General features: G+C 47.3%; 2 protein-coding genes and 1 pseudogene across 7 annotated transcripts in view; all 3 read right to left on the reverse strand.

Annotated features, from left to right (window-relative positions):
* The window catches only part of RADIL (Rap associating with DIL domain), a 115,091-nt gene that overhangs the window by 53,817 nt on the left and 34,764 nt on the right, over window positions 1-26,510 (reverse strand). The window contains exons 1-2 of one of the 6 annotated variants that reach the window (XM_014585958.2): window positions 22,280-22,345; window positions 16,529-17,127 (exon numbers count right to left, since the gene is read on the reverse strand). In XM_014585958.2, the coding sequence (XP_014441444.1) occupies window positions 16,529-17,063 (535 nt within the window). In that variant the 5' untranslated portion in view covers window positions 17,064-17,127; window positions 22,280-22,345. Of the gene's footprint in view, window positions 1-1,970; window positions 2,045-16,528; window positions 17,128-20,664; window positions 20,750-22,140; window positions 22,165-22,279; window positions 22,346-26,510 lie in introns of those variants that run through there. The other 5 variants (XM_027769991.1, XM_027769990.1, XM_006143604.3 and 2 more) reach the window with 5 other exon arrangements.
* PAPOLB (poly(A) polymerase beta) lies at window positions 2,242-4,374 on the reverse strand. The gene has a single exon (XM_014585960.2). The coding sequence runs from the start codon at window positions 4,188-4,190 to the stop codon at window positions 2,262-2,264; it is 1,929 nt and encodes a 642-aa protein (XP_014441446.1). The 5' UTR covers window positions 4,191-4,374; the 3' UTR covers window positions 2,242-2,261.
* On the reverse strand, window positions 5,049-5,717 carry LOC102474174 (40S ribosomal protein S8 pseudogene; annotated as a pseudogene).

The following is a 26,510-nucleotide window of genomic DNA, read 5'->3' on the forward strand; positions in this document are numbered from 1 at the left end:
TCTTAATTACTGTATAACTTAAAAGGAAAAAGACTATATTCTAACTTTTAAGATCTAATCTAGGAGAATAAGAGTTTAAGAAATTTCAGTTTAACATGAAAAATACATGTGAGTAGAAAGGAACACAATAGAGGCAGTAAAGGACTCAGGGAGTAACTAGAAGACCTGAGTTTTCTGTGTCTAGATTAAAAATGAGTTTTCAGGAGTTAGCAGATGGCATAATGGTTACGTCACTGGACTCCCACATAGTCAACCACAGTTCGAGTCCCAGGCCCAACAGCTTAAACTCACACCAGGAACGTGTGTGTGCATACCAGATCCCAGGGAACGTGTGTGTGCATACCCAAGATCCCAGGAAGAGAATTGTAGAAGGGATTGTGGGGTGGCCATCTCCCCTGGGGTGATTTCTCGCTTTCTGTCTCTCTGACTTTCTGGTGAGCGCACACATCCTATAGCAAAAATAAATAAATAAATGAATAAATAAATAAATAAATAAATAAATAAATCTCGCTCCCCCCCAAAAAAATGAGTTTTCATTCATGTACATTTTTCATCCCTCATGCTTCCTAAACATGCACATTCTGCTCTTGAATTATGAGACCTCCTTTTTTGTTATAGAAAAGTAATCCTAATCTTTTGTAAGATCAAAACAAAAGGCTGAAGGGACCAGCAGTTAGCATAATGGCTATGTCGCTGGACTCCCACGTAGTCGACCGCGGTTCGAGTCCCGGACCCGGTGGCTTAAACTCACGCCGGGCGCGTGTGCGTACGTGCCCAAGATCCCGAGAGGAGAATGGAGGAGAAGGGATTGCGGCGTGGCCATCCCCCCTAGGGGGTGATTTCCTGCTTTCTATCTCTCTGTCTCTCTCTGTCTGTCTGGCGAGCGCACGCGCCCTATAGCAAAAAACCTCTCACAAAAAAAAAAAAAAGGCTGAAGAGATGACTAGACGTCAAATGCTTGCTCAAAATTATTTGTGTCTCTACACATAAAATTAACTGGTAGACTTTGTTAAGTCGTTTAAAGAGGGAAAAGTGGTTTAAAATCCAGGAGAAAATTCTTTTTTTCTATCTCCTTAAAATTAGAAATTAACTTTCCTATAAGCAAGTATTGTGTGCAATATACAAAACATTTCATATGTATAGATAAAATGGCCATCCAAAATCGGTAACATGATGTTTTAGAGGTATTACATATAGTAAAGTTTTATTAAAATATCAGCCATGGAACCAAAATTTGGTGTTTTGTGCCATATGGCCACAGGATTGTTGGTTTAGAAACTATTTCCATTCTGGTTTTTTCAATGAAATAATATGCAAGCATACCTTCTTCACATAAGCAAAAGGAGAAGGGCGAGGGGAAAAAAAGCTTTTCTTTCTTAGGACAAATGATTGAAGACAGGAGAATATGGAGCTTTGATAGCTCAAAAGAAATGTTTGATCGCTGATTATATATGCTCTAAAACAATTCATTTCATTTTAAAAGGTTACAGCTATCTTACAGGGAATAAGGTAGATGTACTTTTATGCTTTCTCTGAGGCATAGTATACCACTGCACAATGGTATCCAATCTTAAGATTAATAGTGAAGAAGTTTCTTCAGAAAAAAACTAAAATTTATCAAGTTGAAGAATCTAAAATTAGTTCTACTTTCTAATAAAAATATACAAAAGCACATCATGAGAAATTCTGACACCACTTTCTATTGTAAATTTTCCCAAATGCATCAAACATAAATCCAGTCCAAATGTCAGTCATGGGTACAAATGTAGCTGGAGGTTTTTTTCTTTTTTCTTTTTAAGGGAAGTAGTCCTTTGAAATAGTTAACTGTTGCTGACACATTAATAATCTGACACATTAATAATAGTACTTCTATCTTTATATACTAATCCAGACTTGTGATCAAGATTAGCCCAGTAAAAGAAGTTACCAAATAAGTCTAAACGTATTTTGAGTCTTATCTAGTCTAGTACCCTTCATTCTCCTTTAGTATTTGAGGACAACAGGTTGAATTGACAGGTATTGTTTTTGGACCCTTGAGGTTGTTTATATCCATTCAATCTGTTTTATTGAATTCTTGATAACAGAAATAGGATTTGCAGGGAGAACAGGGATATTGGAAAGATCTGTACTGGATGTTTCCTGAGAAACTGAGAAGCTGCTGTCTGAGTAGTTTTTAAATGAGCTGTACTTGACTCTTTAGGAAGTCGTTCCTCTTCTGCTTTCGTTTCCTTGGTTCTTTCCTCATGAGGTCAATGTGTCCTCTAGACTCCTACTATAGGATTAGGTATATTTGTGGTTGCATTTCCTGAAGCTCTGGGTGGATGGTTTACCAGACACGTTGAAGAAACAACTCTGGCAACCATGGGCGTTGGTGGTGGAGGAATGGCAGTCTGTGATGCAACCTGAGGAATGCTTTCAATCAATGCAATCCCTGAGCTTTCATTGGGATTCATCTGTTGCAAGGAAACTTCAGTAGCCTGTATGCTGGTCACAGATGCTGCCATTACAGTCAGGGCAGGGCTATTTCTGCCCTGAGAGCTGCCAGTCAATGGGCCAGTCTTCATAACACTCGTAGGTGAAAGCACAGACATAGTGTTTTCATTGTCTACAGACAAGTCAAGGCTGCTGTCAGTCAAAGCTGTCAATCTTACACCTTCTGTTGAATGTGTTTTCTTTTTCTGAATCACATGATTAGGTAGTAGCTGATGAAGTTCCTTTCTTTTTAAATGCATTGCAGCAATTTTCATATCCATTTCAAACATCTTACTATTTATTGCTTGCCTATAAACTGTATCTGTGAAAGACTGGATATCATAGGTGAGGTCAATACTGAGAGTTTCAGCGTTTTCTGGCTTTTTTAACACTAACCCAATCACCCACATTGTACGAAATTCTTCCTTGTCAGGATTTTCTCTGGGTGCTGGAAATGATTGTGGATTCACGTGCGCCAGTGTAATAAATTCATTCTTTTCCAAGCTCCCAACCAGGATTCGGATCTTTGATTCGACCAAGCCCACCCATTCTAGATGTTGTTTTTCTGTTGGTGCACTTGCCAAAAGTACAATGTAATGCTTGTATTTTTGAAAGAAGCTTGGAGCTTCAAAAAGTTTGGACCACTCTGCCTTATTTAGCAAAATTTCATGTGTGATAGCAAGCCCTTGTTTAAACTCCTCGATCATGACCATCCTGGTTGAAACAGACACATTGTATGTGGAGTTCTGTTGTGGGTATGCTGGTGTAATTATAGGCATAAGATGGTATCTATCACTGGGATTTACTCTCGGGTCCCATACAGGCAAATTAAGATTCCGTTCTTCAGGCTCTTTCAGTAACACTGGATTTGGCCATTCCCATTCAGAAAACACCAAGAAAAATTTGCGTACAAGAGTTGATGCTATTGCATTTGGGTAAAGCTGACAAGTTCTTGCTACAAGCATAGCCCAGGAAACACCTCCAAGGAAACCTAATATATTAGAATAGATATTGTGGCATTTGGCCCACAATTTGATGGCTCTCAGAGTTAACCTGAAGTTGTCAATGTTTGGTACTAGATGTAAAATTTCATCAGTTACCCGGCAACCATTTAGGCTTCTTATGCATCTAATATCTAGATTTTTAAGCAGACTGTCATCTCTTAGGTCCAAATCTTCTGGAATAGTCTGCAGTGCTAATCTTGCAAATAAAATATCAATCTCTATCCCATCAAAACAAAGTTTGATAACTGGTACAAATGCCTCCTCAACAGCCCTTAAATCTTTTACTTCTTCCTGCAGCTTCAATTTATCATAGAACGAGGTAAAAAAATCGCTTCGATCAACATGTCTTGGTGCAACGCACAAGGCATCAATATCCGCACCTTTTGTATGTACTCCTAATCTGTAAGAGCCAAACGTAAAAATTTTTCCTCCAACATTTTCAATTATAGCTTGTGGAAGACTCTTGCTTTCACTGATTTCTCGTATCCATTCCTTTACCAGATTATTTAATTTTTCCAAAATTAAAATCCTGCTCTGCAGTTCCTCTTCCTCTTCAAACACCCCAAAAGGCTTCAGGGTTTCGATTAATTTCTGGGTAAGCTCGCAGTCAGTGTCCTTAGGGGCTGCTAGACTGATAGGGGACGAGATGCCATAGTGCTTCTGAGGCGACCCTGTCTGTTGTGATCCCTGGGTGGAAACTGGAAACGGCATCATCTCTAGCACCGGCCCCGCCGGGGCACTCTTCCCCCCACCGCGACCTCCGCCGCCGCCGCCGCCGCCCAGGTCATGATCCGCTCAGGCGGGAGGGGCGGGGTTCCTTCCAGCCCCGAGCAGACCCCGCTCCCGCTCCTCGCCCGGCGCCTCAAGCGCTTCTCCTCTTTCCCCCGGGCCCCAACATGGCGCCGGCCGGTCTGCGGTGGCGTTCTAGAACGGACCACGCACGCACACGCGCCTGCGCACCAGCCGCGGCTGCTCGGCCTCACGCGACTGTGGTTTAAAGGACTCGCGCCGCTCCTGCGCCCGCGCACCGACGCCGCCGCGGTGGGCTTCAGGTGGGTGGAAGTGGGCAGGGTTCGCCGTAGCCTTTAACCTGCCAGATTCGGCCCTCACGTGCACCCTTTAGTAAGAATCTGTGAAGGGGAAACAGTTCCCGTGTTGATTTCGTGGCCTGCTCCTAGACGGTGGTTGGGCTCGGGCCGCATGCGCGGTGGACAGTTCTGTTGTGCCACGCTTTGTAGACACTGGGTTGCCGCCTCCTGGTTTTTCTGGCTGAGAATTCTGCATCGGGCTGAACTGTTGCTCTCTCTTCCTTTTGGAAGAAATAAAAATTTCTTGACCTTAGTGCCGTGGGGCTCCACCACTATGTGGTGTCCAGGGGTAGATTTCATTTTATTCACATTACCCAGGCTGTGCTTGATTCCCAGAAGCACTCATGCTTTTCATTTCATGGCTTCTAGGAGATTTTCAGGCATGCCCTTGGAATATGTTTTCCTTACCAATCTCTTGATTCTCGACATTTAGACAGGTCACAGTACACTCACTCTGTTCTTTTAATTTTTTTTTTTTTTTTTTGACGTGAACAATAAACACCTTTATTACAGAGCGAAGATAGGAAGGTTTATTTGCCTTTCCGGGCTTTGATTTTCCTCAGGTAGAACTCCAGCTCCTTGCCCTCTAACACGTAGCCATCCATCGGCAGGGCTGCACTGGCCTGGTCTGGATGCAATGCAGGCAAGCAGCTTGCCCTGCTGGAACTGAACCTCCAGGAGACTGCTGATTTTGGCATTTTTTTTCTTTCATCGTATTTCTTCTGAATTTTCTTTGATCGCTTTTTATTTAAAATCTCTTCCTCTTCAGGACTCAGCTTGGCCCCCTTTTTCTTGAGGCCCAGGGGCAGTGTGTAGTGGGACTCATACCACTGTCTGTATGGTGTGCTGTCAATGAGCGCGATGTAGTTCTTCACCAGGGTCTTGGTGCGCACTAGCTCATTATTGGATGCGTTGTAGACAACATCGATGATCCTTGTTTTGCATGTACAACACTCTAAGCCCCAAGAAAAGTTCCCGACGTCCAGCCTCAGGGCGCGGTATTTCTTGTTATCTCTCTGCACACGGACTGTGTGTATGCAGTGGGGCCTCCTAGCTCATACTTCTGCTTCTTATGGTAGGGCTTTCTCTTGCCCCCGGTCTTGCGGCACTTGTGCCAGTTGTCCCGAGAGATACCCATCCCTCGGCATCGGCTGGAAAGAGCTCTGTTCTGTCTCTTAACTCATGTCTCTGGGTGGCGCTAGATTACCTCCCAGTTCTCTAGTTCTTTCTTTAGTTGTATTGAGTCTGCTTTTACAAAATCATTGAAATATTCACTTATTGTTTTTATTACTAAAAGCATTATCTTGTTCTTGTCTAATCTCTGCCTTTGTTTTCTTTCTACATTTTATTTCTTTAAACATGTTAGACATTATTATTTAGTATTACATAAGTACTTATTCCAGTTCCTAATGCTCTTGGGAATCTTACAGTTCTATAGTTTGTTGTTTTCTACTAACTCATTTAGAGTGGCATTATCTCTTCTGGGTCATCATTTTGGATTACAAGCTCATTTCTAGCACTTAGGATGCCAGTGTAAAGGACGTGTCTCTCCAAAGAGAATTTGCTTTGTTTCTACCAAGATGGCCTTGTCCACCAACAAATTACATACAGCGTCATTTAAATTTTTATCCAGGTATTACCCAGACCACGTAGGTGGTACAATTTTGAACCCCTAATACATGTGAGAGTGTGTGTGATTTTTCAGTTCTAGGGAAGAATCTCAATTACCATTCTACGCCCCCCCCCCGCCCACATCAAGAGAGATAACTTCGGGGGACCAGCAGTTAGCGTAATGGCTATGTCGCTGGACCCCCACGTAGTCGACCGCAGTTCACGTCGCGGACCCAGTGGCTTAAAACTCACACCGGCCATGTGTGCGTGCGTGCCCAAGATCCTGAGAGGAGAATGGAGGAGAAGGGATTGTGGCGTGGCCATCCCCCCTGGGGGGTGATTTCTCGCTTTCTGTCTCTCTGTCTCTCTCTGTCTGTCTGGCGAGTGCACACGCCCTATAGCAAAAACCTCACCAAAAAAAAAAAAAAGAGAGAGAGAGAGAACTTCGGGGACCAGCAGATGGCATAATGGTTACATCACTGGACTCTCACATAGTCCAACAGAGGTTCGAGTCCCGGACCCAGTGACTTTAAACTTATGCTGGGCATATGTGCATGTGTGCCAAAAATCCCAAGAGGAGAATAGAGGAGAAGGAATTATGGTGTGGCCACCCTCCTACCCACAGGGAGGTGATTTCTCATTTTCTGTCTCTAGCGAGCACATATGCCCTATAACAAAAATCTCTCTTTAAAAAAAACAAAGTTATCTCCTTTCCTGGATAGCAGATTTTTCTTCCATATTTTTACTCAACATGTCCTCCTTTGAGGATTGCAACTGTATTTGGCAGTAGGATGAGAAGATCTCAGCTCTAACTTCCTACAGTTTAAGGTCCCAAGAACTTTCTGTCTCCTCTCCAGCATCTGTTTAAGTTTTCTAAATTGCCAAGACTTGCAAATGCTTCCAGGGCAATTGTAGTTACAATTTTGAAGTTTTTGAGTTACCTCATTTTTCCCCCTCTACCCCTAGGGACTTCTTTTAAGTACTCAGCTGTGTATTTATTATTTTCTTAAAAGTTTATTTCTTCCAAGAAAGGGAGAGTGAGGCAGTCATAGGCATCCCCAACAGGGTCCCCACACCAGAATCCTCCCTCTCCTGCAGCCTCAGCCAGCCCATGGGTATACGCATGCCTGATGTGCACAGTGAGGTGTGCATCTCCTCATGTTGGTTTGCTACTGCAGCTTCCCCTTCTGCAAACTGCACACTTAACATCAGTTAGTTTCATGTCTTCTGTTGGGCGTGGTGCCTTTTTCTTATTTATCTTTAGACATTCACTATTTTATTCTAGTTACTCACCACATCAGTTTTGGATATTGTAAATATTTTCTTTCAGTAGATTGCCAATAATATGGTGTCAATATTGTGCATCTATACAGTGTCCTTGATTGAACAGAAATTTTCAGTTTTGATATAGTCCAATCTATCTCCATTTCCCCTATGGTTAGCACTTTTAAAGCCTTATTTATGAAATGTTTTCCTTTGGTCATATGATTTTACCTTTGGCATCTAAGTCTTCAATGTATGTGCAGTAAGGATCCAATTTTATTTTTCTCCAAATAGCTGAAGCCAATTATCCCAATGCTATTTACAAAATCCTCTCCCCAGGATTTGCGCTGTAATGCACTAGTTAGTGTGGAGTGTTCGGTCTGCCTCTGCACTCTGTTCTGTTCCCTTGGTGTACGAGCCTGTTCTGCCCCTAGAATCACACTTCAGTGACCATGGATTCATAATATATCTCATTGCTAATAAGATCAGTCCTTCCCGTTCTTGCTTATTCAAACCTGTCCTAGCTATTTATGAAATCTATATTCTTTCACAAAGATGAACAGTCAGTCTATCAAAGAAGCAAAGCAACATGGACTCAGGCCTGGCTTACTGCTTTTACTCTGCATATATCTGAAAGCTGTAGAAACATCCCTGCCACTTCAACCCTAAACATAATAACAAAAAGATACTTGGCTAGCATTCGCTCTATTAGTATATATATATTTTTAAAGAATTATTTATTTTATTTATTACTGTTACTTTTTCACATGTGCTCACCAGAGAATGACAGAAAGGGAGAGAAAGTGAGAAAGCCAGGCCTCGTAGGTCTGAGACTCAAACCATGGTCAGCCATGTGGAAAGTCCAGCACCTCACCCACCGTGCCACCTGATGTTAGTTATATTATCATAAACCATGATAAACACTACTCAATATGATTTAAACACATCCCCCAATGGATTATCCAACCACTGCAGGTCACTGTCAGGAACCAGTAGATATTAACATGATTTAAATGTTAACAACATAGCTCATATGTTAATAGTTCTTAAAAATGCTTCAACAGGATAAAGTAGGCCCTTCAAAAAGTTTGTGGAAATGTATGTTATGTGTGAACTGTGCACAGATTTTTAAAATCTAGGCACCAAAATAAACTTATTCTTTAATTCCATTTTCCATTAGCTTTTTGAAGTCCCCTATATTTCCATCTAACCAAATTCAAATTCAAAATGTTGCTTTTTTTTAAAAAAAAAAATAGATTATTTTCTATATTAGAGACAGAAGAAGAGAAAGAGAGAGACTGGTACTCCCTCCCCCAACAGAATCCTCACACCACGATCCACCTTCAGCCTCAGCCTGCCAGGATTACAGGGACGCATGCATGCACCCACCACGTATGGGGAGACCCCAGCATGCAGACCCATGACCTTTTTATGTGACCTTCGGTGAAACAGAGTGTTGTTTATGCACTAGCCAGACAGCAAATATTGGCTTCTGGATTTTTAAAAATATACTTACTTATGGGGACACAGGTTGCGTGGTGGCCGAAGCACTAGAGCCCCACATGGTGGATATAGTTTGAGTCTTAGACCTGACAGCTTGAAAATCAAGCTGGGTGCCTGTGCATGAGTGCCCAAAATCCTGAAAGAATAGTGGAGAAGGGATCGTGGCATGGCCATCCCCTGGGCAGTGATTTCTCTTTCCTTCTCTCTGTCTCTCTCCAGTGAGCACGTGCACCCTATGACAAAAACCTAAAAGCAAAACTTCTAGAATTTTTTAAGTCAGTTTCAGTACTACAGTAAAGAAGTTTTAGAAACTGTAAGTTAAGTGCTGTTTAATTTATAAGGTCATTGATTATCTATGATAGACATAAACACACTCCCATTTTTTAAAATCTCAATTTAAAACCAAATGCTAAGGAAAATTGAGACTTTGGAACTTTAGATCATAGAATTTGAAGTTCTTCCTCACACCCTTCACCCGATTCTGAATGGCATTTCTTCCCTGAGGCCTGCACTCCCACAGCCTGATGGGGTCCCCAGCCAGGTACCTTTCTACAAGCAGCCCACTCCCACCCTGAGCTGGCTCAAGTTCTTCCTTGCAGTGTCTACCTTGGCCATACTAAGCAATTTATCTTACATTATATGCTTTTGAAACATTTTGCACCAGTGGTGACATCCCTCTGGGTTTTCAGTGTTAGCACTAAATCTCTCCCTTCCATGGCTTTTATGCTGCATGCCTCCTGCTGTCCTCACAGTTGGGCTCTCTATGGGGGAGGCTGGGTATGGGTGCCAGGGGGAACCACCCAGCTCAGGGAAGAGCAGGGTTGTTAAGCCTCCTTCTGATGAGGTTCTTTAGTCCTGAAACTAAAGGGGTGTTACTACTTTTTTTTTTTTTTTTTAAATATAAGCAGTTAATTGAATGGTGAAACTGGCAACCATTCAACTTTATTTTCTGTTTGAATTAGAAATGCCCTAAAGTGTCTGGGACCAGCAGCTGGCATAATAACTATGTCGCTGGACTCCCATGTAGTCGACTGCAGTTCAAGTCCCAGACCCAGTGGCTTAAGTTCACGCTGGGCATGTGTGCGTGCATGCCCAAGATCCCGAGAGGAGAATGGAGAAGAAGGGATTGTGGCGTGCCCATCCTCCCTGGGGGGTGATTTCTCGCTTTATGTTTCTCTGTCTCTCTCTGTCTTTCTGGTGAGTGTACATACCCTATAGCAAAAACCTCCCCCCCAAAAAAGAAATGCCCTAACATGTCTTTAAAGTTCAATTACTTTTCTAGTTTTATGCTGGTGAATAAAGGTTTGGGTTTGTTTTTAGCCAAACCATATAAATGTTCCCTGCAATGATTCTGTCATTGAGAATACAGTGGAAATAAAAAGAGGAAAGCCCATCCAGGTCATCTCTTTCATTCTAAGAGTCATTTCAAAATCCAGCTCATAGCACAAAAACTTTGAAAGAAAACAACCACAAAGAAGTTGGGTGACTCTGAGAACGGAACTTACAGGACACAGTTAGCATACGGAAGCAGCAGCAGCTTCAGTGTGCATATGACTGTCTGGAGCCTGGATATTACTGGCTGCCACCAGGGGAGTCCAAGCCCTGTCACCTGTCCACAACAGCAGGATGGGATGACCAAATACAAACCCAGAGCTGGGAGCTCGGCAGTGACATAGATCCACTCCCACCTGCCACCCTGATGAGGGACTTGGAAAGCAGGGGAGGGGACACACAGCCTGTCAGGGGCCCTGAACAACCCCAGCCTCCTGTACTCCTGGACAGCCCTGCCTGCACACACCCTCCCTGAAAAGAAATGGGTCCTACTCTGGAGTGCTAGACACATGTGGATAGAAGCTGAGATCCACAGAGGAGCTTCTCTCCTCAGGGCACAGCCCTTCCACAGGTATGTAACGAGCACTGACTGTATACCAGGTGCCACACCAGACATTTGACGGGCAGTCTTTTTGGTCAGAAGCCTGTAGTGACTGCTGCCATGGTGTCCCTGGTCTTTGTTTTGCCTGCAGAGATAACCTTAAATCTCAGTGACTTTTGAAAACTCTTAAGCCTGCCTTTTCACAAGGGCACCCAAGGCAAAGAAGGAAACCCTGCCTCCCAAGAGCAGGACCACACCAAGTCTTGGGAAGCCCGAAGGCCAAGCAGGATGGCAGCCACAGCCACAAAGCTCCATGTGCCACCACCCTCAGGATGCCCGTTTTCCAAGGCCCACAGTCCCTCAGAGAGTGGCCAAGAGAATTGAACACAGCCACCCACAGATCCGACTTAATAGCCTCAAGTGAGCACAAGACCACCTGGCCCCAGCAGTGTGGTATGGGAAGCAACCAACAAGCAGAGCTCATCTGGACAGTCCAAGTGGCTGGGCCCAAAGCTGTGGCTTTCAATGGAGGGCAGCTTTGCCAGCAGGGGGCATCTGGCAGTGTCTGGAGATATTTTTGGTTGTTGCAACTTGGGGGAGAGAGGGAAGGAGACCAGGGATACTGCTCAACACCTGCAATCACTGCAAAGAACTCTGGCCCAAAATATCAGTGAGGCTAGGGTTGAGAAATGCAGTCTAACTACACTTTGCATGAGAGGGAGTAAGGGGGAACCAGCAAATAGTGTAATGGTTACATCGCTGGACTCCCACATTGTTGACCATGGTTTGAGTCCTTGACCTGGCAACTTAAAACTCACACCGGGTGCATTTGCACGCATGCCCAAGATCCCAAGAGGAGAATGGAGAAGGGATTGCGGCATGACCATCCCCCCTGGGGATGATTTCTTGCTTTCTGTCTCTCTATCTCTCCAGCAGGCACATGCGCCATATAGCAAAATCTCTCAAAAAAAGAAAAAAAAAAAAAAAAAAAAAAAAAAAAAGGAAGAAGGAAGACCTCCCAGAGCTTTGTGCTGATTTAGCTCCCCCTGGGAACACACAGCCTTTCTCTCTGGCCCTTCCCAAGCCACTGACAAAAACCACATGGCCCTGCTGACACCCCTCCCAAAGTGATTTCTGTCTTTATCTCAGTGACAGGACCCAGGGTCCTCTCCACGTGGCACCACTCCTAAATACGGCCTTCTGGGAAACTGTAGAAAGGGCCGCTTTCCAGCCCAGCAAAGCCCCACCCACCCAGCCGACTCCCTCCAGCACAGATCCTCGAAATTTTAATACTTGTAAAATTGGGAAAACTGGCAGCTATGGAAAGACGATGTTTAAGGAAACAAAAATCCACAGGTGCCTGAGGGCACGATTGTGGGTGCATAACAGTGGCCCAGATGATTAATAAGAACCTAGTGAGATTCTCATTTCAGTGCCCTCAGGGAAACATCTAGAAGGGTCACTTTGACCATGGGGCTCTGGAGTACCAGAAGCCAAGCAGGCACTCACTCCAGTTCTGCTCAGCGCCAAGATATCACCAAGACACAAGGCGCTGGCTCTGGCTCACTGCTTCATCTGCAACTCACAGGGCCTGCCAATCTCAATTCTTAGAGCCAGCGGGAAGATTTTACCGCAGGGACAAGACTGCAATAGTGAAAAGTGGTGTGACAGGATTCAATAATCTGAAGCCTGAGAAGGCCGGCATGTGCTCACACATATGCATGGACACACACACACATGCATACACATGCACAGGCAGGCAGTCCCTTCCCTCTTCCTCCATTTCTTCCAGGTGAGGTCAGACTATTCTCTCACTGGGGAAGTAGGGACAACCTCACCTCTGTCCTTTGGGGCATTGCTCTGCAGTGGCGGGTGCCATCTTTCCATCCTCTGAAATCTGCAGTACCCACCTCTGCAGTGTTCATTCCCTTGCAGCAAATGACAATATACAACAACACAGTGACACAAGGGCCTGAACTGAGGCCACTCTCTGAGCAGGCACCTCAGACCCTATCAGCATCCCCGGAGGCTCAGAAGAGACAGGCTGCCCGGTAGGTGCAAGGCTCCCCTCCACTGTGCAAGGCAGAGGACTCGGCCAAGGGTGTCACGAATCCTGGGAAAGCCCCCTGGAGAAAGATGGGGAGTTTCAATCCTTCTTCTACTTGAGGTGGATGCTGAAAGTCACCAAGCACCAGAGTGACAACTCCTCACTCTTGTCACCTCCTCATCACAGTGACTCCAGCCTTTCTTTAGTGGTTCCTAGTAGAGGTGGGAGGAAGGGAGACACCAAGCGCCGCCTGGCAGCTGGCCTTCACAGGGAGGGTGAAGCCTCAGTGATGGCTCTGCACCTTCCCTGGCAGGATGACAAAAGAAAACTCCTAGGAGTGGGGCAAAGGAATGTGTCATGCCACCTCCAGATCTCCAAGAAAGCCTATGCCAGGTCATTTATTCAGGGGACATTTGAAGTGTGAGACTGTGTGTGTGTGTTGCATATTTTCCTCCCTTTTTCTTTTTTTCTGGACGGGGTCTTGCTGTCTCAGTCTGTGTGTCTCAGCCTCCCCAGTTACTGGGATTACAGGCACATCCACCATACCAGCCTGTGAGGGAGAGCCAAATCAAACCTGGGCCTCCCATGTGGTCCCAGCCTGCACAACAAGCATCTTAGTGTGTGTGCCACTGGAGTGGGTCCTGTGTGGACATTTTTATATCACCTATCTATGTCATCAGAATAGCCAGACGCAGACTGTAACTCCAGGGTTCTAGAAGCCGCACTCTGCCCTCAGTTCTGCCTCCCCATGGGCCCTAGTTTGGAGCAGGCTGCATCTGTCTGCAGGGTCATCTGCAGCTAACCTGGACTGTGTTGAGCCTGGCTTACCTGTTTGTCTATGCCAGGGCCTAGTCTTCTACCCGGCTCAAAGAAGGGCTCAATAAGCGTTCCGTAATGACTGAGAGCAGGTGTGCATGCCCGTGACAGCCAGTCTGTCTCCACTCACCCAGCAGCCTCCACAAACCTTATTCACTGGCAAGGTCAACGGACTGGCTGAGAGGCACAGGAGTGCCTGGCCACAGTCAGAGAAGAAGGTCAGCAAGGAAGGACAGCTCCCTGGGGCCCAGGAGCCTGCACTGGGCAGGTAATACAACCCGCCCCAACCCAGACAAGTGTGTCAGTAAGACTTTCAGCTTAATGGACTCTTTATTTGAAAACCATAACCCAAGTGAAGTAGGCCATGAGCAGTGGAACCTTCTCTTGCTTTGACAAACAACTCTACAAAGGGTTGCAGAACATAAACTAACTCCCGTTTCCTGCTATGGGAAGTGTGGGCCTACTGCCCCATACCAGCAACCACTTGCCAACTGGGTGAGCAGAGTAGGCTTTCCAAGGGCTCCGCCTTATCCAGGTGACACAGCACAGGACCTCAGGACCAGCCAGGCCAGGCATGGGGCCACATAGCAGCAGCCCCAGCCTCCCAGGCCCATCCCACTTGTTCTTTCATCTGGAAACATTGATCAGAAGAATAAATTGAATTCTGCATCTCACAAAGATGTGAGATGAGAGACTCTTTGTCACTGTGCAGAATATTAATGTCATTCAAGTACACCACCTCTCCCCTTGGCAGGTTTTCTTGACCTCGCGGGAGGTCTGTTAGAATGAGGAGTGGAAGGGGCCAAAGTGCTCTGCACTGTGACAAGGAGGATCAGGATGAAAACGAAGACTCCATGACCAGACCTGTGGGGTCAAGAGGGGGTCTCCCATGTAAGAAAATCAAGGGGTGCTTGTCTGAGGAGACTAAAAGCAATAATAAATGCCACTGCAAGTTGGTCTGCTTTTTATTATCACCACATGCCAGCAATTCTAAACCACATCAGTGACAAAACACTTCTCCCTATCAGATGGGCCACTCCACTGCCCATGCCCACCCCAACCTTGGAGGGCTGCTGTCTATATGCACACAGCATGAATAACAGCAGTAATGTTACACAGCTACGACTTCCTGGGCACTGCAGCATGCGTCGCAGTAGGTGCGCTTGGCCAGTTACTTCCCCAACCCTGCTGTGACTGGCTGTTATCCCCATTCTCCAAATCAGGAAACTGAGACCAAAAGAGATGGAGTAATAAGCAGAGGCACTGCTGCCTAACCAGCCATGGCACCCCAAAGCTATGTGACCCAGGGTTGCTCTGTCACATGCCTGACTTCATTCAGTGACACAAAAGAGCAAGATGGGGTCCCCCTGGGAGCAAAACTAGAGGACATGAACAGTCACAGCACCTTGAAGGACATACGCAAGACGTCAGCAAGGACTCAAGGCCCCTGTCCATCCTGCAGCACCATGAAATCAAAGGCTAGGTCTCCTTGGGCCCCTGAGCATCCTTCTTGCTCTGGACAGGATAAACTATTAATAAGTTCACTTTCTGTGCAAAGCACTCATTGTTATGGGAAATTAAGAAAAAGTTGAATAAGATCTGAAATAGAATTAAGAATATCTTTGGATTTGGAAAAAATATTTTCTACTCTGTGCACCTAAACAACTTCTTTCCACCAGGCCCAGGCGGCGGGGCTCTCACACCTAGGGCAGCTCTGAGAACTGCCCCTGTTCCAGCCCTCACTGGACAGGACAAGAATCCACTGCCTCCAGGCCGAGCCAAGAATCCACTGCCTCCAGGCCGAGCCTTCTTCAAGAACAGCCTCCACTAACCCAGCAGCCACAGACCTGCTGCACAGCCAAGTGTACCCTGTCGCCCCTAGAAATTGTGCAGCCTAGCAGTGCCAGACAGGTGTTGGCTGGTGAAATTCTTCCATTGTCATTTAATTTGATTGCCCTTAAAATTCACACCACATTTCAATATGAAGAGACTCTGGGTAACCTCTGTAACCCTGTGTTTAAAAAGGGTGTGCGTGGTTCTCTGTGTGATGAGATGACTGCTAAAGAGCTGGGCAGTGATCTGACTCAGTCAAAGCACAGATTTGGCCTAAATTACTGTAAGGATATATATTTTTTTAAATTTTTTTCTGGAGAGGTTTTTGCTATAGGGTGTATTCACTGGTCAGAAAGACAGAGAGACAGAGAGACAGAAAGCAAGAAATCACCTCCCAGGAGGGATGGCCATGCCACAGTCCCTTCTCTTCCATTCTCCTCTTGGGATCTTGGGCACACATGCACATGTGCCTGGCATGAGTTTAAGCCACTGGGTCCGGGACTCAAACCACAGTTGACTACATGGGAGTCCAGTAACATAGCCATTACGCCAACTGCCCATCCCTGTAAGGATATATTAAGAGCCACTAAAAAACACTGGCAGGCACTTGTAGTCTCAACTGCAATTTCCCAGACAGCTCAGGTTAACGGTAATTTTTTTAATTTTAATTTTCACTTTTAAATTTGCTATAAAATGTTCACTAAAAAGAGACAGGAGTAAGAAAGCACCCCCCAGATGGGATGGCCACACTACAATCCCTTCTTCCCCATTCTCCTCTTGAGATTTTGGGCACACGTGCCCAGCATGTTTTTCAAGCCACAGGCAGTCAGCCATACAAGATCCATCTCACCACTGGCTACACGGTGAATTTAACAGGCGCTCTTCAGCTCCTACTGCCCCCCCACCAAGTTACCTCACCTTCACATGTTCCCTGAACACCCCCATCTCTTACTTCTCCCTTCCTCCCAACCGGGCATCTGTGCACTCAACTTGCAACTTCTAAACCATCCACCCTCACCTGCTGTGGTGGTGTCCACGTCCTTGGCTGCCAGCTCTTCCACATCTGACTTCTTTCTCAGCTCAAACCTCCGGGACAAACCTTCTCGAGGCTTCCACAATTCTTGGATCAAAAGGGGCTTCTCATTATCCCCAAATACCCGGAAGCACTGGGCCTGCCACCGCTGCCCAGAGCCCCCAGCCTGGCCCACCACGTCACACAGCACATACTGCCTGGCACATGCAGGGTCCAGGGCATAACGCTCCAGCGCCTCCTTTACCAGCTCCTGAGCACTGGAGGCGCCGGTGGCCAAGACGCTCTTGTAGTGAGTGCCTGTGGAGACACTGTCTCCAAAGACCTTCAGGACCCCAGGAGCTGAGAGCTGGGTGGAGAGCTCTGCGGGGTCATCACTGGCACCCAGGCTGGAGAAGGTGGCATCCAGATCCCGGTACTTGTAGCTCAGCGTCCGGGACAGCACACTGGACAGCAGCTGGCTCTGCCGCTTCAGCTTGCTCTTGGTGGGTGGCGACATGATGAAGTGAGTCCCATAAAACATGGTGGGCGAGTCTTCATGGACAGGGACCGGGGGCTGCAGCCGCAGGATGGGAGAAGGCTGTGGTCTGGGAGAAAAGAGTAAGACAAGTCAACACCAACTAGCATAAGTAGCTAGTGTGAGTGAGGCCTGAGGGGCTTCAGCATCCCGGGCCCCAGAAGACCTTCCCTAGGCCCAGTCCCAACAGAGCACCAGAGCTAAGGACAGCCAGGGATAGAGAAGTTCAAGTAGGTGGACGCACCCTTCCAGGAAACATACTACTAAGAAGCACGATGGGAGTCACCACAGGTAAAACATACTCTGCTGGATGCTTGTGTTTCTGCCAAGTGTGGTAGGTGTGCAGACCCAGTGACTGGCAGCCAGTGGAGGCCGTGCTCAGTGCAGAAGCTCAGCACCCGGCTCCGTTCCACCAGGGTGTGCACCAAGCACTATCCCAGCTCAAGGGAAGCAATAAACACCTGGGAGCGAAGGCCTGCTTTTCTCCTACACGGCGGTCTATAATATGGAAAATCCATCACAAGCACAACTGGGGAACTAGGGAAGTAGGCAAAGTCATAGCCAGAATAATAAGCAATTAACAGAATAAAAAGCTACCAAAGGAGGGACCAGCAGTTAGTGTAATGGCTATGTCGCTGGACTCCCACGTAGTCGACCGCGGTTTGAGTCCTGGACCCAGTGGCTTAAACTCATGCCGGGCGCATGTGCGTGCATGCCCAAGATCCTGAGAGGAGAATGGAGGAGAAGGGATTGTGGTGTGGCCATCCCCCCTGGGGGTGATTTCTCACTTTCTGTCTCTGTCTCTCTCTCTCTCTCTGTCTGGCGAGCGCACGCGCCCTATAGCAAAAACCTCTCAAAAAAAAAAAAAAAAGCTACCAAAGGAAAAAAAAAATCAACCAAACTTTCAAAGCACAAATCCTGAGAAACTGCGACTCTTTGATGGCTATGCAAGAGCCTGGCTCTACTTTGGAGGAGACGCTTCAGTGGGAGGGCAGTGTTAGCATGTCTACACAACCAGAGTAGCCACAAAGGGCTCTTCCAGAACCAGGGGAGGCATGACTGGAATGCGTGCATTCCTCCCACCTCATCCAGCCAGGCACTCGGCCCACCCCAGGCCAGAGAGATGCAATCTTCCCAGGGAAATCAGAAAACAGCCCTGGGAAGCTTTGGTGGTGCCATGAAATCATAACTCTACTGTCCCTCATGCTCTAAAGGGCTTAAGAGTCCTAGACAATCTCCCCAACAAATCTGTGACAGAAGGGCAGAGGGCAGGCAGTCCTCGGCTTCACTAAGACTGAGGCCTCTGCCACAGGCAGTGGGACACTGAACACCATGCACGCATCCTGCTACCCCACTTCTGTGCTCATGCTCCCACCAAAGTCAAAAGCAGACTCATGAGTCAGGAGAAAAGTCTATTTTCTAAAAGGCTCTGGAAAGAGTAGCCTAGGTCCCCACGAAGGAATACTGGGCACCTGCCACTGAGACTCAGGTCAGCACTAAACTCAGCTGGAGTCGATTAGCGCCCTCCAGTCTTGACTCACTTATGGTTCTGTGGACACCAGAAAAGGCTTTTGGAAAGGAACGTGGCTGCTTAGAGCCCCTGAAAAGGAAAGGAGCCATGTTGACCCTTAAGAGACTAAACAGTGACACTGTCCAGGCCTCCAAAGCTGATACTGTGAGTCGGATTTCTTTCCAGCTGCCCACCTAAGCTTTAGTCCTATTCTCTGAGGCCTCTCAGTCTACCAGGGCTATCATGCCAAAGAGCAGTTACCATCCAACTCCTGCAGAATCAGCCCAGGCTATCAGCTACATATATTCCCAGAGGACCTTGAGCTCTTCAAAAAATGCTTCCAATTGCTTCACATGCCAAAGACTGGGTTCTGAACCCTAATGTCCGCCCTAGGGGAGAGATGAGCATTTACCACTGCAGAACCTTTCTTTTTTCTTTTTCTTTTTCTTTTTCTTTTTCTTTTTTAATTGCCAGAGGGTGCATGCAACAACCAGAGAGAGACAAAGAGAGAAAAGGGGTGATAGAAAGCATGTAATAGAGCATGGTCATGCCACAGTCCCTCCTCCTCCATTCCTCCATCTTTTCAGGATTTTGGCCAAGCACACAAATGTGCCAGGTGTGTTTTTCAAGCCACCAGAGCTGAGATTTGAACCACAGTCAACTCTGTGGGCTCCTGCTCCCTTAACCACTAGGCTATGGGGCCAGCCTATAGCCATGATGCTCTGGCTTTCTACAGACTAGACCTTGCTTTAAAACGGCTAGGTGTAACATGATTCTAGTTCCTGCTGGTGAGCAGAATGTGTGCATGAGGTGTTCTTAAGGGTCAGAGAGCCCAGCTATAAAAAAATAACAACTTAAGACATTGCTTCTTTTCCCGAGAAATGCATGACAAAAGTCTTTGTCAAATTGTAAGAAACCTGGTGCTGCCAATGGCTTCTCCTCATGGAGGAAAGATTTTTTTTTTTTGGGGGGGGGAGAGGTTTTTGCTATAGGGCGCGTGCGCTTGCCAGACAGAGAGAGACATAGAGATAGAAAGCGAGAAATCACCCCCCAGGGGGGATGGTCATGCTGCAATCCCTTCTCCTCCATTCTCCTCTCAGGATCTTGGGCACGCATGCACACGCGCCCGGCGTGAGTTTTAAGCCACCGGGTCCGGGACACGAACCACGGTCGACTACGTGGGAGTCCAGCAACATAGCTATTACGCTAACTGCTGGTTCCCATGGACCAAAGATCTTGATTTAATTGACAACAAAAGCATTTTCAGGGGTTGGCAGGTGGCATGGTCATTAAGGAGCTGGACTCCCACATGGCTGACTGCATTTCCAGTCCCAGACCTGGCAGTTTGCTTTCTCACTTTCTCTTACTCTTTCTCTCTGGTGAGTGCTCTAAAGCAAGTTAAAAATAGTAATAACAAAAATAAATTAAATAAATCATTCTTAAACAAAAAAGCACTTTCAGTCAGTACTCAGGTCACAACGCTGTGACTGCATTTGCACACCAGCAGCTGCAGATCACTCCTGATTCTGACCTGAGCCTTCTGTGATCATTTCACAGTGAGTCCATGGAATCAAGAGGACAAACCCCTGCCAACAGCCTCTCACGTTAGCACTCACTAGCCAACTCTGAGTTACACAACCTTGCTCACGAATTCCCCAAGTGTGCCTCTCAAGGCACACTCCTTGCTCAGAAGCCTCAGGGCCAGCACTCATTCTCAGAGGGCCAGACCCTTCACAAACACCTGGCTTAACTGGCCGCCTTCTCCTAGTGCAGCCGCCATTTCTGGAGGCTACCCAGGGTCTCGAGCCACATCCATAGAGTGGTCAGGGGTACAACCTCTATCACCAGACAAGAAAGCCTCTGCCTCCACAGATGATGTCTTTATGTAAGTTTAAATGTGACACCAAAAAACTTCAGAAGCCATCTCTAGGCAGTGAAAACATCATGAAGTAAATACTAAGGTTTAAAAGGCCCCCGGATACAATGAAGAAGTGAACTGATATCTTGCATCCAAGGGCGGATGCAGATTTTCTAAGGTCAGATGCTTAGACAATTCTAATCTAATAAAAAAGAAATAGAAAATTACAAATACGTAACCATTAGAGCCCCTCCAGGGCCCTGGAATTTGGACTTTATGAGTGCCCCTCCCTCTTTTCCAGCAGCTTCTTGTTCTAAGGCAGAGTTAGCGCTATCATGAAAAAAAGAGAGAGAACATAAACGAGAGAATGTGATTCATTTCTTTCCCTCTTAAGTCCCCCAAAGTCTCTGTTAACACAAAACCATATCTCTTTCTCCTTATAGTCATTCTCCCTACAGGCATTTCAGAAAGTAAGCCCCTTGCTCACATGCCACTTTTCTTCCGAATCACAGACTGCATATACAGGTCAGTCATTTGTCAAAATGGGATGGAGTTGTTTTCAAAAAGGCCAAGAGGAGTGCAGGAAAACCCTAGGGAGCGGAGCACACCCTGGGTAACCAGATCTGTTTTTTTGGAAGTATGACCTGTCTTTTCCTTTTCTCCTCAATTCTCTGCTCTGTCACACAAACACTTGGAGAAAGCTCTGGCCCAGAGAGCAAGGGTGTGGGACGCTTGCTGTTGCTGCTCTTAGAGAATGTTTTTCTCTTGTTCTCAAGGAAGAGTCCAATTTCTGATGAAAACAAGCTCATGTCCCAGCAACGGGTGGTGGGTGAGGTCAGTGTCGGCTGACAACATGGGTGGAGGGACATCTGGGTTCCAACAGGACGACGTGGAACTATGATCATTCCACCAGGAGGAGAAAAGGAGAGTAGTTTTTGCACACTCTGCTAAACCTCCTCCCACTTCTATCTTTACAGCTTCAGCCAGAGCCGTACTTTTAAATACAAACATAATTTAATCAGTTTTAATTCCAACATGCTAGCCTCTTGAGAAGGGACTGACTTTTCCCCTAGTGGAATTAAAGACTGGTGGCTCCTCTCTGGAATGCACAAGAGGTGTCCCATGCTAACCGGAGACACTGGTAATCAAATTCTTTTCGGCAATTCAGATTAACCAAACACTCCACAGGGCAACGTAGGTTGAGCAGGCAGGTCTGCAGCCCTCAGGGCCCCACCGACCAGCTCCCTGGTGAGAAATAAACCAGGTCCTTCTGCAGGACTCCAGGAGTTGGGCTCAGCATCTGCTTTCTTAGATGCGGTATTTGTTGAGGGGCTGGAAGTGGTACAGAAATAGCTGGAAAACAATGCTTTTAGCTGGCACACGAATGGTGAACGTGCTGCCGTCTGAACGGGAAAACCGTGGGCGGGGGGCGTCACACTGATATGGGTGGGAGAGCGCGCGGACCCCTGCTACCCCGCCAGGGAACTGCCAGGGAAACTAAGGGCTGGAAATCCAGTTGAGTAGGGGGCTCAAAACCGGAACCGAGAGCCAGGTTCTTGGGCCCGTAGGGCTCGGCGGCCAAGCAGACCCTGGAGCCCCGCGGGTTGGGCGCCCTCGCCCGCGCTCACCCGCCTTAGAGTGCCGCCCCCCAAGGTCGCGCTGGGCCCGAGAACCGGCTTGTGTCCATGGCAACAGAACAAGCCTGCTCTCCGTACCCTGATCCGTGGCTAGGCAGATGACCCGAGCGCGCCCCACGGGCCCCCCCCCCGCGCCCCAGAGCCCCTAGATGCTCAGAGCAACACCGTCCTGCCGACCCCGGCCTCCAGGGCAACTCCTCGCGTACGCCGCACTCACCTCCAGCGCAGCCGGCTGTCGCCGCCGCGAGCCCGCGCGGCTCTCGCACCCGCCGTTAGCCCGAGCCGGTGCCCGGGTCCCGCGCGCCCCGCGGCGCCTCCTGCTGGCACCCAACGGACAGGGCGGGACCTCGTGGGGCCTTGTCGAGTGGGCGGGGCCTCGGGTGGAGGGGCGGGGCGAGAAGAAGCGGGCCGCTAGCTGCCAACTCGACGTCCAGTAGGCAGAAACGAAGAGCGAGCGGGCAGGCCCTCAAATGAAGGTGCCGGGCTGGCCGAGAAGAAGAGGCGGGCTGTGCGCTGGCGCCTCCTACCGGCCGCCCAATGGACGGGGACGAGGCCCCAAAGGGGCGGGATCTCGAGGATAAGAGCGGGTTTCCAGGGAAGGACTGGGGCAGGTTTCCTAGAGCCAGACTTGGGCTCACCCCGGTCTGTAGCTCAAGGGGAGGAGCTCGGCCGGAGGGGCGAGGCCAGGGCCAAGTCCCTGTCCCACTTGTGGGTTCTGTGCTCTCTCTGTTGGCTGGGCTGTGTTTCGGCTCCACTTCCATTAGCTCTTGAGTAGACCATATTTGGACCGAATTGTACCCCCAATTTATTAAAATCTAAGACATTGGAAAGGGACAAGGGCAGCATGCTCTCTCTCCACTACAATCTGCTCGCCACCAAGAGTTTTACAAGGCAAGTCGGATCATAGCACTTGTCTGTTTAAAACCATGCAAAACAGGGTCATGTCAACTCTGGAGCTCTGGCCTAGCCACTGTCCTGGTTATTGTTTAAAAGAAGCTCTTGTCCTAAAGAGTTCATTTTGGCACCTGCCTCTTAGGGTTTCTACCTTTGAGAAATGCTTCTCACAAAAGTGCTTTTGCACCCCGCTGCTTGCGGTCTATGCTCGAATTCACTTGGCCTAGGATATCCGTACACAGATGTCAAACCCTGAGAGTGAAACCCATTCTTGACAGCTATTGGGGCACAAATGCTTTTTAGTAATGACCTTTTATTGGCAATGGGGAAAGGGAGAAGGGACAGACATTAATTGACCAACCACTGTATGTCAGACCCTGTGCTTGTCTTTACCTAGGTCACAGAGATGACTCAGATGAAGAAATAGAGACTCAGAGAGGTCAAGCCTAGGACTGAGTTCAGTACTATGTGATTAAATAACACACCCAGGAACCTTTACAGGCACACGCAACTTTCTCACCCACTCTGCCGTGGGAGGCTGTAGCCAAATGACGTGCTCAGATACTTTGATTCTGGAGCACATGAACTTTGAAGGGACCACTATCAGAGCTGGAAGAAGAGCCTGGGTTTAGGTCTGGGTTTTCAACCTAAGGTATTCCTCACCATGCCCCAGGTCATCTCCCTCACTCTTTCATACTCCTGCTCTTCTATACCCCTCTTCAGAAGAGGCAGCAATCTAGTCTGTGGGCCAGATCCAGTCTGCTGTCTTTTTTATTTTTTTTTAAGAGAGATTTTTGTTATAGGGTGCATGCGCTTGCCAGAGAGACAGAGAGAGAAAGAGAAAGAAAGTGAGAAATCACCCCTGAGGGGGGATGGCCACACCACAATCTCTTCTCCATTCTCCTCTTGGGATTTTGGGCACATACGCACATGCACCCAGCATGACTTTGAAGCCACAGGTCAGAATTTTAACTATGGTCAGCCGTATGGGAGTCCGCTATGCCACTTGCTGGCCCCCTGCTATCTGTTTTTGAAATAAAGTTTTATTGAAACACAACTGAACTCATTTGATTTTACACATTGTATATGACTGCTTTCGTGCAACAGAGACTTTATAGCCCCAAATCCTAAGATATTCATTATCTGGCCCTTCGTAGAAAAAAATCGCTGGCCTCTTCTCTTCAGAATGTAGCAATACCATCTTTATATCTTTGCTTGGGCCAGTCCTTCTGCCTTGAAACACCTTTCCCAACTGTATTAGGTGTTGCTCATACTTCCATAACAGGCTGGGTGGCTCCAACAACAGAAATTTATTTTCTGAAGGGCAGAAGTTCAAGATCAAGTTGTTAGCAGATTTGGTTTCTTCTGAGGCCTCCCCACTTGGCTTGCAAATGGCCACTTTCTAGACACTCATGTCTCTGCCTGGCCTTTCCTTGGTGCATGCACTTCCCTGGTGTCTGTGTGTCCAGTTTTCTTATAAAGACACCAGTCAGACTAAATTAGGACTCCCCCAATGGCCTCATTTTAACTTAATCACTGCTTTGTATCTTTTTTTTTTTCGAGAGGTTTTTCACTATAGGGTGCATGTGCTCACCAGACAGACAGAGACAGAGAGACAGAAAGCGAGAAATCACCCCCCAGAGAGGATGGCCACGCCGCAATCCCTTCGCCTCCATTCTCCTCTCGGGATCTTGGGCACGCACGCACACACGCCCGGCATGGGTTTTAAGCCACCGGCTCCAGGATGTGAACCGCAGTCGACTACGGGGGAGTCCAGCGACATAGTCATTACACTAACTGCTGGTTCCCACTGCTTTGTATCTTAATTTAAATTTTGCCAGAGGGTACATGCTCTTGCCAGAGAGACAGGTGGAAGGGGGGGGGGAGCACTCCCTTTTGGAGAATGGGCATGCCACCATTTCTTCTCCATTTTGCCACCCTGTCAGGATTTTCGGCATACACACGCTCACACCAGGCATGTTGTTCAAGCAGCCAGGGCTGGGATTTGAACCACTTGGTTGGCCATGTTTGATTTGATTCCTTTAACCACTAGGCAATGGGCCCAGCCCATTTAACTATGTTTTTTTAAAGGTCTTACCTCCAAGTGCAGTCACCTTGTGAGGTATTGGGATTTAGGACTTCAACACATGGATTTTAAGGTACTCAGTTCACCCAAAACACCAACCCTTCTCACCTGGCTAATTCCCACTCAATCTCTAAGACGCAGATAAGATGTTATCTATGTGGTAGCCAACCTCCAAGATGGACCCAGTGATTCACACCTCCTAGTTTTCATGCCCCTGTGTCATCCCATGTGGAATAGGGCCAACACTTGTTTAACCAGTAAATATTGCCAAAATGACACTTTGATTTCTGGAGCTAAATGAAAAGAAATACGGTTTCTACTCTTACACTATCCAAGCCAGCTGCTGTGTTTGAAGAACACGTACGCATCTCTAGAGAGGTCCTCAAGGTGAGAAACTAAGGCATTCACTAAAAGCCAGCATCCTCATGCTGTCCGTGTCGGTGAGCAATGGTGGATATGAGTGCTCCAGCCTCAGAAGCCTTCAGATGGCTACAGCCCTGACTGATACCAACTACCAACTGCAGTCTAATGAGGGATTCTGAACCAGAACCCCCCAGCCAACCTATTCCCAAATTCCTGACTCTCCAAAACTGTGTGAGATAATAAATGTTTATTATTGACTGAAGCATTAGGTTATGGGCAGTTTAATTCTAATATTCTTTATCCAGAAAGGCCTTTCTGTCTCCCAGACAGCTACATGTCCTCTGCATTCCCACAGCTTTCTTTTTTAAGAGATTTTTCTTATAGGGTGTGCGTACTCACCAGAGAGACAGAAAGTGAGAAATCACCATTCCCCCCCCTCCACAAAGAATGACCATGCCACAATCCCTTCTCTTTCATTCTCTTCTTGGGATTTGGGCATGCACACATATGTACCTTGCATAAGTTTTAAGCCACTGGGTCCAGGACTTGAACCATAGTCGACTGTGTGGGAGTCCATCGACGCTGTTTGCTGGTGCCCAGTCTTTTGTTTTTTAAAGTTTATTTACTTCATCCATGGGAGAGAGAAAGAAACAGAGAGGAAGAGAAAGGTAAAAAGATAGGTATCCCCGACATGAATCTTCACGCAGAGATTCATCCCCATCTCAGCCAGCCTTGATCACAAGCGTGTGCACACATGCCCAGTCTGTACAGGGACATTCTGGAATGTGAATCCCAAACCTCCCCATGTGAGTCCAGCATTAAACAGCATTGTGTTACCACTGCACCACCAGCTGGTCCCAGACAAGTGTCTAAGCTATCAGAATCTCTTCAGAAATCCACCAAAAATTGGGACCAGCACTTAGCTTAATGGCTATGTCGCTGAACTCCTGTGTAGCCGACAGCGGTTCGAGTGCCAGACCTTGTGACTTAAACTCACGACCAGGCGCATGTGCGTGCATGCCCAAGATCCCGAGAAGAGAATGGAGGAGAAGGGATTGCGGCGTGGCCATCCCCCCAGGGGGGTGATTTCTCGCTTTCTGTCTCT

The sequence above is a fragment of the Tupaia chinensis genome, unplaced genomic scaffold (assembly GCF_000334495.1).
Source record: "Tupaia chinensis unplaced genomic scaffold, TupChi_1.0 Scaffold000101_1, whole genome shotgun sequence".
Taxonomy (NCBI): domain Eukaryota; kingdom Metazoa; phylum Chordata; class Mammalia; order Scandentia; family Tupaiidae; genus Tupaia; species Tupaia belangeri.